The sequence below is a fragment of the Salarias fasciatus genome, chromosome 2 (genome assembly GCF_902148845.1).
Source record: "Salarias fasciatus chromosome 2, fSalaFa1.1, whole genome shotgun sequence".
Classification (NCBI taxonomy): domain Eukaryota; kingdom Metazoa; phylum Chordata; class Actinopteri; order Blenniiformes; family Blenniidae; genus Salarias; species Salarias fasciatus.
In genome coordinates, this window is record NC_043746.1 from 20,796,926 (window position 1) to 20,812,278 (window position 15,353).

The 15,353-nt window shown below is 43.4% G+C and overlaps 1 protein-coding gene across 7 annotated transcripts in view; it reads right to left on the reverse strand.

Annotated features, from left to right (window-relative positions):
- atp8a1 (ATPase phospholipid transporting 8A1) overlaps positions 1-12,748 on the reverse strand; it is a 91,431-nt gene extending 78,683 nt beyond the window's left edge. For 4 of the 7 annotated variants that reach the window (XM_030115208.1, XM_030115227.1, XM_030115190.1 and 1 more), the window contains exon 1: positions 4,803-4,919. In XM_030115208.1, coding sequence (XP_029971068.1) covers positions 4,803-4,866 — 64 coding nt within the window. In that variant the 5' untranslated portion in view covers positions 4,867-4,919. Of the gene's footprint in view, positions 1-4,802; positions 4,921-12,339 lie in introns of those variants that run through there. The other 3 variants (XM_030115211.1, XM_030115199.1, XM_030115219.1) reach the window with 2 other exon arrangements.
- Between the last annotated feature and the right edge of the window lie 2,605 nt (positions 12,749-15,353).

The window sequence follows — 15,353 nt, forward strand, 5'->3', positions numbered from 1 at the left end:
TACAGGTTGAAGATAAAGCAGCTCCGATCGTGTGGCTCACAGCAAGCATATAGATTTTTTTTTCCTCAAAATGAAGCCTCGCTGCAGTGTAAAACTGTGAAAAATGGTGAGCAGTCCCATAAAAACGCTGTACATCTGTCTCTATTATTAATCCCCACTTCATTTTTTTTTTTTTTTTTCAGAACGTACTTCTCCTGGTTGGTAGCCATGTCCAGTGGCACTGCCCGTGTCGTCACTCTCTTAGAAACATGACACCCAGTCAGTTGATGCAACATTTGCACCAGTGCAGCAACCATAAGTGTGAACACAACCCGAACTAAGTATAACCTATCAAATTTACATGTTGTTCCACAGTGACAGTGCGCTCTGAATCACACCACCAGGTGTGAAAATACAATAAAACTCAATTCCAAGAAGGTTTACTGTACCTTCTTAATGACAGAAGACGTGACAGAACTGCATATGATTAGGAGGAGCTGAACGTTCTTGCACAATGTTTATTTAAACTCTTTGTTGAGAGGACGTAATGGAAACCTTGTTTTAACAGACATCCGAAGCAGTGGCTTAATAACTGTCACGCAAACATCACCAATATTCCACAGAACTGGTTTTGCCACCTCATTTTCTGTCCATCACATCAAACTTGAGGATCGCTTGTTTAAACAAAGTTATTTTGATTCATAGATCTATATTGTAGATATAAATGTATGACTGTTTTTACCTTGGTTGCCTGTTTGGTTAAAACATGTGTTATTCATCATTCTAAGTTTTCATTTTCAATAACTGTGAGAAAATGGTCAGTTAGAGCGGATCATGGCTTATACTGTTGATTTTAACAATTGTCAAATCAATAAACATGACGTCTACTCAAATAAAATAAAAGGTTTGTATTGTTCACGTTTACTACCGACATGCAAATGAGACTAGCTTGGCCTGGACTCTTCTATCCTAAATTAAAGGTGAGCTTGCAGCCAAAAGCTCACCTGGTAACACTGGGACGACAGGTGTTTAGCGATGAGTAACAGCACTGGGTAAAGGTGAAGGAAAGGACGGTGACTCCAAGGCAAGCTGCCTCCCTGAGACCGGAGTGGATGAGGACGGGGACACTCGCTGCAACGCTACTAAATCATTACAAGTTTTGTGGTGTTGCACCTCCTATACCACATTATTTGCTGGGTGATTTCAGGACAGCGGCACAAACAAGACGTCGACCTAGTAGAAAGGAAATCGATTGTTCATCCCAAAGCACTCTGGACTTCTATGAACACCTGTATTATTACAAATGACGGCTTCGGTGTGAGACTTTAGTATAAAAAGAATCACAATATTGCACGCTGGCATTTGACTTCCGCTTGCATGTTAATCCCACACCTTCAGTGCTTAGATTCTCACCCCTAAGAAAGAAAAAAAATCTCTCAACAATTATTACAGGAAATCACAATCTAGGTTCTGACTGTAATGACACTTTTTGAAGCCGGCAGTCGACAAAATACAAAAGCCTCGAGACGACATAATGAAATGTCAATGATAATCATTTATATGCCAAAGAGAGATCTCTGACAAAACCAAGGAACAAATCCTGAGTTAGTCAAGAAGCTAAATCTTTAAGCAGCTTGGGTAATCAAGGAATTAATGTCTCCGATGACAAATTGAAACAGGGGACTGGCGTGGCTGGTGACTGCAGCATAAGGCCCGAGTGAAGCAGCAGGCCGGAGGAGCTGGCGGAGCCGCTGTGATTGATGCTGTGTCTCTGCGCTCTGAATGAGTCTTCGCAGCGGGAGCCTGAGCGCCGAGGTAGGCCAGGTGCTGCAATGCACCAGTTGCAGCTGGTGCTGCTTCTGCTTAACTCGGTCCGATACCTCTCTGCTTTTAGCAGCTCTGGCACAGGGGACTGCTCGCAAAGTTCAAATAAACGCTGACAACAAATAACGTGTCTCACCATATGTATCCTTTGCTGCTGTGGTTCAAAACCATGGCAATATGCAGTAGCATCTTTCGAAAGTCATGATTGATCAATGAATAAGAAAAAAACAAACAAGAAATGGGGCTGGAAAAAGACATCAAAAGGTTTCTTTTTCCACCAAAACGTATGCATTTCTTGACTTGAATGTGCCCTATACTTAATTTAGATCTATAAGGATACACTGCGGCACAGAACATGACTACTGACATGGAAATAATGCATTGAACATTGCATAACAATACAAGTTTAGTGATATTTAATTTATGCAATGCTGCAATGGAAATCATAGTTTTATAACCAGAGTTCATCAATGCTCTATTCACCCTCTACGGGGGTTTGTGGCGATATGGAGGGTAAAGAAGCCCAGGCATGTTTGTTACTTCCTCCAGTTCATCCAGGGGAACCCAAGATGCTTACATGCCAATCGTCGCATGTAAGTACAGACACTTAGCCGTACTTCAGACTCAATAGCAGTTCACGAGGGCCAGTGACATCTGCTCTAAAGTCTTTGGCCGCCCTTCAGGATCTCCGTTATTGCTGTATGACCAGATCTGCAGGAAAGCCTCAGGCATCACCCTGCGCACATTCTTTCCCCTGCATTACAGTGGCTCCCATCCAGAGGACCTCGATGTCACCCACACTGCAGGAGTAACAGGAGGAAACCTGTGTTTGTTCCAATGGCAGTCTGACTTTTAAACCAGAAACCTATTACTGTTTATTCTGTCATCTAGCAGCAAAGTGTTTCTGCATTTCATCAACTCACCATTTTTACATTAGGTCTTTATTTTTTTTCCATTGTCTGTGTTTGTTTTCCTATTTTACCCTCAAAGAGGGTTTTCTTTTTTCAGATTCTGAAACATGAGATATGATCTCTCCAGCTGTTCCTGGGCTTACACCTGTGCCAAAAACCCTGTTAGGCTCCAACGGGAGGCGACCCAGAGGCGTCCTAATCATCATTCAAATAGCTGGACTGAATGCCAATGAGGACCATGCTATGTCACACGCGTTTCTTCAAAGCATGGAAAGCCTTGCAGTGAGCTCACTCTCATGCATCCACGATCATAGTCCGTCGGGCATGACCCAAAATTCGTGGCCAAAGGTGACAGTGGAGATGTAGACCGACCCGGATACCATCTTTGCCAGGGGAGAGTTGCGTTTCACAAATCCTCAGAAGCCCATAGCGTTTTCCTCACGGCGACTATTCTTAAACACCTGATCCACTTAAAGGCTACATGTAAAAACTTTAATTGGATTTGTGGACAGAAGCAGGGCTGCAGCTAAAAAGTGGTCAAGCAGAGCTTGAGAACTTGAAATGGAAACATCGTGCGAAACTCTTTTATGAGTTAGAATCAAAAACGTCAGAGTCTCAATTAAATCAATCAGGCGAAACATTCATGCACAAACCCTCCTGTAACTTTATGCATATTTGTAAGTATTGCAAGAGGCCATCAGGCCAACGCCACAATTCAAAATGTTTCCAGTGTAAGAGGTGGAGAAAGCCATTAAAAGATCTGTTCCCCAGCTTGTGCTGCAATAGGCAGCGACATGCTCAGTTCATTTCCTCAGTTTGAACCACACTCTGGAAAATGTACTGTGCCGCAGCTGTTTCAGTGGGAGCTGCTCTTAATAGTCCCTAGTGGACGACGCGCATTTTCTCGGCACTAATTTCATTAACCGCAGACATGTCACAGCTCGGCTACCCTGACATCACTAAAGATGGCTGGAATGGGAAACTGGGCGGCTGCACCCAGTGGCTGTAATTGTTAATCTGTGTTACATTAAACCTCATAGCAACACCTTTCATCTATTAATTGAACCGCCACATTGCCCACATAGACCAGCCATATAAAAACAACTGAAGAGGCGTGGAAACAGAGGAGGAGAAGAAAGAGTGACAAGAAGCCAAATAAAGCTCCGGAGCAGCGGAGAGCAGTGGCACACGGCTCTGGAGGGGAAGCCTCTGGAGGAAGGATCAATGCCACCGAGTGTCGTAATGAGTTTGGATGCAGGCCAGATGTCAGGATTATTGCTAGTGTCAGCCAACAGACAGACGGGTGGAACAATAGTCAGAAGGGGGCATGTATTTTGGAGAGGGCACCAACTGGGGGGAAAGTGGGACTGGAAAGGTGCGGCCAAGACATGCTGGTCCTCCCCCCCGTCTGCAGAAACAAAGAAAATTCATACTACATACATACATAAGTGGACGACAAAAACCCTAATCGAGACTTTTTACAAATATGGAGAAAAACATCTCTCTCCAGAAGCATGCAACATGTAGTCCATCATTTGAGGTGAGACATTTCATTCTGCTATTCCTAACAGCTCATGGTTTGTATGGTGGAACAGTGTTCGTCCGCGCAAACAGGTTCGAGATGAATGCAACTTCTCCCAGATTTATTATGTCCCGGGTGGTAATGCAGGAGCTCAGGTCAGGTAGACGCACTGGGGTGAAAAATTATTGCAGCCATGACTGTCAACACCGGCAAGATTAAATGTATCTAATAGGGGTGCAATGACAGGAGCGATAATGACCTGATAGTCAAGCACATTATCGAGCACTGCATCCTCTGATAGGCAGGGTTAAACATCCTATAGAACAATACGGGGCTCACTGCGATTCGAAGCACATGAGAGAACAATGCCGGTGGTATACTGTCGCTGTAACCCAGCTAATCCGTGCTTTTAAAATAGTAACTGAAAAACGACCACCTTAGTCTAAATATACATTAGAAGCAGCACTACCCTATTAATGCGTTTCCTTAAATAAAGTTTCATGATACAAGTCATAAAAGAAATCGTGTCACATACTGGCTCCAGCTTCAAACTACTCGGCACCTACTGTGACTTTGATTGCACAGAGAGGATTCAAGTGGATCCATGGGTAATTCTTCAGAGGGCCCCATCAGTCAATTCCCAAGTGTCCAATAAAAATCCAGGGGAAAATCAAAATGTAAAAAGCCCTTTGTTCTTCCAGAAATAGGTCCGCGAGCAGCATCCGGTCTGACTCCTGAGGTAGAGAACAAGCACTAATGAGCCTGAGACTTGTAGGCTCGTCAATAAAGTGTAGATGAGCCAGCACGTGACCCGGCCAAATCCCTGCTCCCACACGATTTAGTCAATGATGCCAGGATAGGTGGGGGCAGGCGGCTTGGGGCTACTGACATTGATCTAACACGAGCAAACGAATCGCTGCCAAACCACAGTCCAGAAGCTTAGTGAAGAAAAACTGCAGGCGGTGCTCCACGGAACAAAATACTGAAGGACTACTGAGACAGCTTGCATACAAAACTAATCATGTAAACTAGTAAAAAGAAGCCCGTCCACCTTCACACGAAGCTGCCAGAAGCAGAAGTTAGAAATCTCCGAACTTTTAAACTAGTGAGCCTGATGTGGTGTTTATATCTGCTCTTGGCCACCAAAGAAAAATCGCTACATGATTCTTTTATGGCGGATGAATATTTCAGTAGACAGAGCAGCCACAGTCTATTCATGGGAATCAACGTCCCGGAGATGAAAGCCTCCTCCCCATCTCCCACCATTTGTGAATGGAGAGCAGAGCTGGAGGGGAATGTAGATACTTCCTCACCCCAAGCAACGGCAATATCTATAAGGCGCTTATCAGATCACAATGCTGTAACCAGCACTCGCAACAACAACAGGGCAGCTGCAGAATTAATCCTCCCCCCCCCCCCCCCGGCTTGGCTTCGTCTGGCTCCTCACAGGCTCAGGCGGACTACAGTGGGACAGACAGTCCAGGGACAACGCGGCGGCAGCTGGGGCTCGCAGTGACATCCCAGAGCTTAGCTCAGCCGGGTACGAGCTGCGAGAGAGACCTTCCCACTGAGCGCTACTTTATGAATGATAAAGAGGAAGGGCATATGTTGCGCAATTCAATTCGTCCGAAAACAGGAAGTAGACCTTGTGAATGTCGGTCACCCGCAAATATCGCTGAGATGTACAGGCTGTAGTCTTAAAGAGGCATTAACTGAGTCTAAATATCATGAGAACGCTTTTTTTTTCCCCTGAAAACTGTAACTAATATTTTAATCTCTGACAATAAAAAAAAAAAAAAATGCTTTTTGAGCATTAGATTCAGGCTAGTACAGTATGTCTGGCGTAAATTACAATACAGTGCTCTGCCAACATTGACAGTGTTGCTCAAGTGTTGTTCACTGACAAAACAGCAAGAAAATCAATTACCCCCCAAAAAAAGAATAATACATCACTTGTATTTTCTCCAAAGAAAAAAACACATCTCATTTTACACAACTTTTTTTTTTAAATTTTGCAGCACAAGGAAACAAGAAAAAGCAAACATATCTAGAAAATTGTTGATTAATACAGTGGTGAGAGCCAACTCATGGTGACAACAAGAATGTTGTCTCATGTCTGGCAGGTTTTGTAAGATTCCTTCTGCAGGCAGTTTACACAAAGTGACATCAGTTTAAGTAATTTTTCAAGGAAAGAGACATGCTGACGCATGTTCAACCATGAATGCTATTGTAAAAAATAATTAATGAAACAAACCATTTGTCTTTAAGGAAATGTGAAAACTCTACCAGTGGCAATAGTGCCTCTGTTACTGAGATGAAGTTCTGTTTGGTGAATAAAAACAAAATAATCAAATTCATTTTCTCCACATGACCTCCAAAGACTTTGTTGTGCATTCTAAAAAAAGCAAGTAATCCATATTAAAGCTCAAGAGTGAGATTTAAAATGAGGGCAAAACACTGGGGGTCAGCAATTTCTCTAAAAATAGCTGCAGTATCCAAATGACTGCGCAGTGACAATTAATCCATGCCAGCGTTCTCGTGATGTTATCTGACTTGATGTGATTAAAGCAGTCAATCCACCACCTGCATCATACATGCAAACAGGGTGAGTGGCACATGTGCAAAACACATGCACGCCCCTGAGCCTGACGGAGAAACCAACAATGTTGACGCTATCCTTGTCCGTTATTGATTCAAGCCTCAGTCCTCAAACTGGACCATCTATTTATAACGGACTGTTTTTATTGCAAGAGCTTGAAAATAACAACTTCATGTCTTGTTAACACACCCGTCCACAGAATATGAGCAATATATGTCAAGCTTTCTAGGATCATAAATAGGACATATAGATGAAGCTAAACTCTTTATTGCACCTTCATTATATGGATGCATCTGGAGTATTTTACAAAATGTTGTGTTTTTGGAAGACCCGGCCAATGATCTGTATAGGCGGCGCCGTGGCCTCGTAGCACATAAACTTTCCCGGGACAGGATCTGTGTCATAAAACGCGACAGCACTTGGAGGGAGGGGTCAAGGGCAGCAGCAGTTTCATCTTCCCAGCCATTGATGGTGTTGCTTTCCCGTGGCGTGCCTGCCGACACCTCTCCATCTGACCTCGCCATCCCGCTGTGACACCGTCACGCCGACGCGGTGCGCTTTCCTGCTCGTCCAGAGTGTGGTGCGTCACAGCGCACGAAGACAGCACGGCGAGGAAATGCAAAAAGCTTAATACTTCCTAATAAGCATCGCCACTTATTTCATAAATCACAGGAGGGAGGAAGTGATTTAGTGTCCAGCGGATCTCTAAATTAACGTGCATGGAGGATTTATCTCAATACAAAGACCAATTTGTAGTGTTTCTTCCTGCGATTCATAAATAAGATCCAATCTGTACAGCACTGCTGTGGTTTATCAGATGACCTGAAGATCGGAGGATCTAACCAGCTCCAGAATACGGACAGTTCACGGACTCAGTCAGCCACTCACAATAAGTCACACGTGTAAGGTGCTTTTTCTACAAGAGCAAGCTGAGCTTACATCAATGATGAAGATCTGAAATGTCTTTATTCGATCACACAGTAAAGGCAGCAGACCTTGCCAGGCAGTCTGCCGGCCCTCCACTGGGAGTAGCTTTGGGGTCAGTGTTTTGCGCAACAACACGGTCACATAAATGTGTGGCATTAAAACCTTTATCACTGAGCTCCATGAGGCTCTGCCAGCTGAGCCACGTTTTCCTAGAAACTACGAGAAATGTTGTCGTGTTTTGCACAGTGAATAAATGCAATAATAGATAACGCTTGGGAGAACAGAGGCCACAGCGTGACAACAGAGAGGCTCGATCGCTTCCTGTATAATATAGAATCTATAGAAAACACTTTTCAAAGCAAAAAGATTTACGGCTGTATTTGGGCAAGACTCAAAACAGTTTATCAAGAACAGCCATAAGAACTGAAGCAATTAAATTAAGCTGAAGACATATTTCCTTGGGGAGAAATTTAAAATGATCAAATATCACTGTGCCCATTTAATCAATTAAAAGTATTTTTGTGTTGATTTCAAATTTGGCCTTTAGGTCAGTGAGTTGAACATCATACCTGACGAAAAGTGTGTGTGTGTGTGTGTGTGTGTGTGTGTGTGTGTGTGTGTGTGTGTGTGTGTGTGTGTGTGTGTGTGTGTGTGTGTGTGTGTGTGTATCCACAGCAGCCAAACTGAAGCTGCTTTGCCTCTGCATCTGTCTCAACGGAGGACACGTGCACACGAGCGTTTTCACATCTCCCCTCATCATACTGACCTGCCACATCCAATTTGCCTTGCAGACAGGGGGGAGTCACTGAGGTGAGGCAAATTGAATATCTGAAGAAGCACATATTAGACTGGCTGCAGGTTAGTGATGGAGGGAGAACATGGAGTGGAAAATAGAGGAGTGGAGATGTCCCGTGCCGGCACACAGAGTGGAGGGGCCCGAGGGGACTTGATATGACACACCAGCGGGCCTAGACAGGGGATTTAATGGCGTGTTGGGCTTTTGTGCCACATTATTATCAGGCAGTGATCCGCCAGGCACATGGGCAGCTCTCGATCCCTTCAGAAGAGAGCAGTCTATCCCCCTCCAGCCTCCCTCCCTGTGCTGCCACCACTATTCAGGCAGACTGAGGTTTAGCTGGTGTTATTGAAATGCTACAGGGGAAACATCCTGCCTCACTTACGCTTGGGAGAAAACAAAAAACCTTGAGAGTAACAGAAAGGTAGTGATATGTTTAAAGACACAGGCTCTCTGAAGTGGCTTTCAGACTATCGGACCTTAAAAACATGAGAATCAGATTACTGAAAAGACAGGACTTTGTTTCTCTGGATTGATTCGTCCTTACAGAACAGACCTGCCCGCCCATCTCTTTCGTAAAAGTCAATTGTGAGGGGAGACTGAGCTTATCGGCAGATAAGCAAAGAAGTTAAAATGGCAAACGGGATCCCCGTAGCTATCAGCCCGGCCTTAACTCCCGAGATCGTTTTGTCAATCAGCGCTCTCATCTAGACAGTCGGGGAAGGCATTAGACGTCATCCCGCCATCTGAGAATCTGAAGGGTCCGCCGTCTAAAAGGTGCATGTCCGTCAACGGCAGAATCGCACATTAACCGTGCTGATAGCTGCTGACGTCACCTGAGTCCCAAGTGTCCCAGATAAGATTGTTTTGGCAGCAGCTTCAGCGCCAGGCTGGCAGTGATCGTCGGATGTTTCCACGGCATGGCGGGGAAGAGTGACAAGGGCTGGAGCGGCACGTGGTGGCCAAGTCTGGGGAGTGTGCGGCGGGGAGAGCTGACGGACAGGCCGCTGATGGATTAGGTGGTAAGCCTGGCAGAGGGCTGCCCTTTCTAGATGGACGTCGGCCTGATGTACTGCGGTGATTAAAATATAAAACTGAAGGCTTGGGAGGGGGCTCATTATCCCATATAAACTACCAAAAGAAAACTTCCAGAACAGATGCATGATTGAGCAAAATACTGAAGATATGGAGAGCGGGAAAACAGTAGAAGATGGAGCAGAAACAGAGGCACAGGTCGTCAACGGTGCAGGAGCGATGGAGGTGATCGAATCCACCTTTCAGACAGATGTATGAAAAGAAGGCAGGAAACGGTCATTTTCCCCTGAAGCGCCAGGATAAGAGCAGACATTTAGAGCATCAGCGCTGAGAGAAGTGAAAACCTAAACTGTTTGCTCTCTGTAACCTAAAAAGGTTGTGTGAGGGTGACAGCAATAGCTGCTGCATAATTCATGCGTTCACTCTTGTGACTGCAGCAGCCGCATTGATCAACAACGGTATGAAGAAGCCATATTAGTATTCAATTATTAAGGCATTTACCAGTATGATGCACCAAACAGCACAGTATCTGTTGCAGTGTGCAGGATGACAAAAAAGTTTTGTAGTTTCACAATCTTTTCGTGGGGAAAAAAAACATGAAGGAGATCACAGAATAGAAAATCTGCAGTGGACCAGAATAACATCTTTAGCTTTCATTAGCATTAATCAGTCTACTCCTGAAACAGACATCTGAATGGGACAGAACCTTCACAGAAAACTTGCTCAGCTAAAAAAAGAGGTAAAATATAATCAAAATGATTATTTAAATCAGTGTGATTGTCACTTAAATGAATATGGAAAATCATTAATAGAAGTCCATATGATCAACATTGTTGGCATATATTAGAAAAGCTAAAGGCCTTTATTTGAAATGTTTGGGTTTTTTTTTTTTTTTTAGCTGTACCAGAATGCAATATTGTTCGCTCTCATAATTCATATTAAGAGCCAGGCTTGGTATCTTACACATGGCCACATGCGGCTAACTGAAGCGGCCACCATTAACTTTTATATCGAGCAAAAACACAATTCAACTGTAGATACATCAAGTTAATTTGGTTACTTTTATAGTCACTAATGAAATAAAACATTAATTTCAATCCAGCTTCCATCAACCTTTATGTAGCCTTTTACGTTCACATCCACTGCCAAGTTTAACAAACCACAAATGCATGTTTTTGCCAAAATTTTAAAACAGTATTTTATTTCCTGCTTTTAAACCAGATTAATAAATCAAGGTTGGTCAGAACTGTGAAGCAGAACATGAGAAAGAAAATTCAATACGACGTCTTGACTGGAGACCACCTGTTGGTAATGGAACTATATAAGAAGGTAGGACCACAGCATTTGGAAATATCTTTTATGTTTCTGAGTAGATTAAATTCTGGATGGCAGAGATGCCCGATGGAAGATTAAGGTCAAATTGCATAATGGCAGACTCTGCCATAACTTCCAGTATATGCAGTGCAAATATACAACTTCTCTGCAGTATACATGTGACGTTTAATGCACTAATAGAAAGTAAATCCCTTCAAGTTTTTTTTTTTTTGTCAAATGATGACAGGTTCTCTTTTCACATAAAAGTTTTAGTATTGAAAATATAGTGCAGCAAATCAAGTAAGGATGAAATCAAGGAATTATGAGACTGTTACAATTCAAACTGAACGACTTCTGGTTTTGGTTTGTTTGAGCTTGAATTCAATCTTTAATTTAAACCAATTAAAGCTTATTTCAAGAGACCAAGCTACTCAGATTTGCAGAAAATGCTATACTCCACAGCAATAATACCAATAAGATATGAAACTTTAAATCAACACAAAACTATTCCACACTATAATAAAAATAAGTCACGACAACAATGTTACAGTCACTGTGAGGAAAAAGCAGGACCCGTAGCAGATGTCATAAATAACTGTGATGTCTTATTGATCTCTTGTAGATGAAATCTGCTCCGGGCCCAAGAGGTCGGAGGTCAGGGTGAGAGCGACAAAACAATGAGCGGTTCAAAAACACACACTGCAGGAGTGTGTGCACCTGCAGTCACTACAACATTTACCTGCATGCATTAAGTCACAGACACGCTCATAGACAAACAAACACACCTTAAAGGCCAGATTTACAGAGGCGTACAGCAAACAGATTCCCCTATGAGCATTCACATTATGCAAAGCGGTCGGATCCGCATCCTCTTTCAGGGAGGCAGTGGAAAGTTACTGGTGCAGTGAAGGAGTAGGGGGGTCCCACACACATTACAATGACTGTATTATTAGAGCCACGCTGCTATGGATGCCAGGAGCCTGACACTTGCTGTCATTGCCTGAACAGCTCTGTCACTAAGCTATAACTTGCCTTGCTCCCTGACATGATGGCATGTTTAAAGGCCTGGGTGGGTGGAGGGTGGAGGGGGGATAACCGGGTGAGGTGCACCACCCTCTTATTAAGTACACACACCAAACTGACAGCCTTTGTTTTGAGTGCAGATGTGGAGATGACAGCGGACGAGTCACGTGCTACTTTAGATCACCTCCGCATCAAAATAAGCGGCATCTGATGTGAGACGTTAAAGGGGACTCCTTGAGAAAACTTTCAAGGCCGGCGGAGGGGAGAGGGGTGAGGGGCGGGGGGTCTTCTTCACCGCCTGCACAGGATGTGTTAATCACAGCTTTAGCTAGCAACTTCCCCAGAGCCGCCGGTCGGCCTTATGCATTAACGAGGAAACGTTAGACATGATAATAATTATTCTACATACCCTCCGACCGGGAACGAAGATCTGACATGGTTCTCTGGACGGGCGGCATCCCTCCACCGCAGACCCGGGCGACGGCACCTGTCAAGCGGCCGCTGCTGGTTAGTTCTGCTCCCTGCTGCTGCTGCTGCTGCGGCTGCGGCTGCTTCTCCTCAGCCGTCAGGAAATTCACACAAGCGGCTGAAATTCAGCGGAGGAGCGCCTCTCATGCGGAGCGGACCGCCGCCCGCTCACTGCTAATGACTGGCGAAGACGAGGGACGGCCAACTTTCATGTCCCGGTAGTGACTGGACCATGCTCGTGAGCGCCGGCGCCTCACGGATCCCCCAGCATCCCCGGTTCACGCGGCGGATCGGAGCCGACAGACGCGGGCGGTGCGGCGGGAGGAACGGACGCGGACTTACCATAAACTGAAGTGAGGGGGACGGTGCCGCTACACATTATGGACCGTACCACCTGCAGTCGCAGCGGGTGGGTCCACGCAGCAAAACAATTAATTTTCAATACGATTTTTAGTGAAAGAAGCCGCAGTTATTACATTGTTCATATGCGGTGCAAACGTAAAAGTGCTGTATTTAAATATGAATAGTATTTCATTTTCGAAACATTAATTTTCAACAAAAATGCCCGATAAATTGTTGTTGAATGTGTCCGCCTCCCCCCTCTGCGGTAGCTGCTGTTTACAGGTTGGGAGTTGGCCTATTACGATTTAATCGTGTTTTTGCAGAAAATGTTGAAATATGAGTGTAAAATGTTGTGATGTCCCCAAACAGCAATCTAAATACCTCAACAAGCTAATAATTTTCCCTAAAATAAGTGAGATATTATTGCAGTTTCTTTATGTGTCCAATATACTGTATTTCCAGATATTTTTTTTACAATACATGCCAATTTATTCAAGCTTCAAAATAATCTATTTCTACCTATTTATGAAAATAATAAGTTTGTACGATTATTGAAAAAAACAACATTGCTGTTATTTATACTGCATTGCATTGTTAGACATGCTCTACCACGCCATTCTTACTTTGCCAAAATTATATTTTGAAATCAGACTTGATATAAAAATATTTAATTAATTTATTGTTAGCTGGTTCACACAGTGAAAATATATGAAATCTTAAACAGAAATTATTTTTGCTATAAATAATTTGAAGAGCCTAATTTAATGATACCACTCTGTGTTTCCTGGGATGAAAAGTCTTAGTCTTGTCAGCTTAAAAGCAATTTCATTGTAGCTATCAAAGTGAGTCCTTTTTTAAAAATGTGATTTGTAAATCTGTGATGTCTCTTCACAAATGATACATTGTGGGCTCATAGTATCTGTGTCATTACTGATTTGGAATTTTTTATTTGCATTTATTTATTCAAGACTCTACTGAAGGGAATTAAACCCTGACTACAGCTTAAATTTATAATATTATTAATGAATGTTTTCATTAGGATGTAATTTTATTGGCGAGAACAAGATAATATCACGATTACAACTGTGATTTCACAGCAAGTGAGAGTTTTTATGAGTTTGCCTCCATTACTTTATCTTCCTCAAAAAAGTACATATAATCTGTGGCACCAACTTATCTGCAGGTGCAGATGTGTGCACAAATCGGTCCTGTGCATAATGTCAACTACAACTCCAACTTGATGGATAAAGAGGACAGATATTACATTCATCTTGCATGTAGCTTATAGTTCTGCAGTAAGCATAGTGACAACAACAACAACAGCGTGAAGCAGTTGTAAGCAGACACTACTATCACTCACTGTCTAATTATGTGATTATTGTCTGGAGACGAGCTCAGCAGAAGACCTAATCCAGGGTGACTTACTCAAGCTCACAGTTTCCTCTATATCCCTCATCAGTGTGTCAGTCTACTGTCATGAATCTGTTCTCACGTTGTAATCTAAAGTAGGGCACATGGAAAATGAAAAAAAAAAACAAAAACCCAGCAATATATATGTGCACAGAAGAAAGAAGGAGCATCAATGTGATCTCTGCTGCTGCCTGTCTGCCGTATATACAGTAAATCAAAGTGTGTTCTCATTCCCACTGCGGTTGAAATGCAAATCACACCGGAGAAGGCATTTGTACAGCAGCAGCACCACTGCAGTTGCTTGAGAGAACTGCAGACACGCTACAGCTGTCTGATGTGAACGTTTCACCAGCATGTTTTCACCATGCAGGGCCTCCTGCATGAGTGTATCCGCAGACAAATTGTGTATTTACTGCTGCCAGACCTCTTGCATATTTCATGTGAGCCGACACTGTTTGCTGGGGATGATTTAGCAGACTCTCCTTCTATTTTTACCCATATTCCCCTTTAAAATTGAAATGTTTTCACTGCAGAGGGGATTAGAGGAAAATGAGATTATGCTTCTGCTCCTGGAAACAGTCAGTAGGCTTTGTGTGAGAGCGGTGCTGCAGAAGGTGTTGTTTTCCTGTTTCTTTAAATCTTTGACTCCTATTCTCAGCGCCCAAAAAGGCAGAAAAAAGAAGACAAAAAAAAAGTAACAACAACAAAGACACAGGTCAAGATTCATCGCATCCAAAAATAAGAGAATGAACACCTGAACACATTCGCCTCCTCCTGCACCCACAATGAAGTCTCATCGCTCCCAAAGATTTCTTTTCTTTCACCCCCACTCTTCCTAATTCAACATCAGCTCGCCACCACAGGGATTTGGCTCCGTAGCTCCAGTGGTTGCTAAGCAACAGTGACAAGAAGCCTGCCTCTTCGATTATGTGTGAGTTGCACTGGTTTTATAGCGCACCCAGTGCAAACAATGACTCATTTACCAAATCGCTCCAAATCTCCACCACCATCAAAATCTGTGTCAATTGCAAACAGTATGAATATTTGAATTGCTTTATTGACGGTCAGTATCAGAAGGTTTTTCCAAATGCATTTGTTCTGTGATGGCCTATCACTGGGTCAATATACATTTCGTCAGGCTTCCATTAAAATGCAAATTACAATGAGTTTCAGATAACATATTTCTTTATTACTCCCCATAAG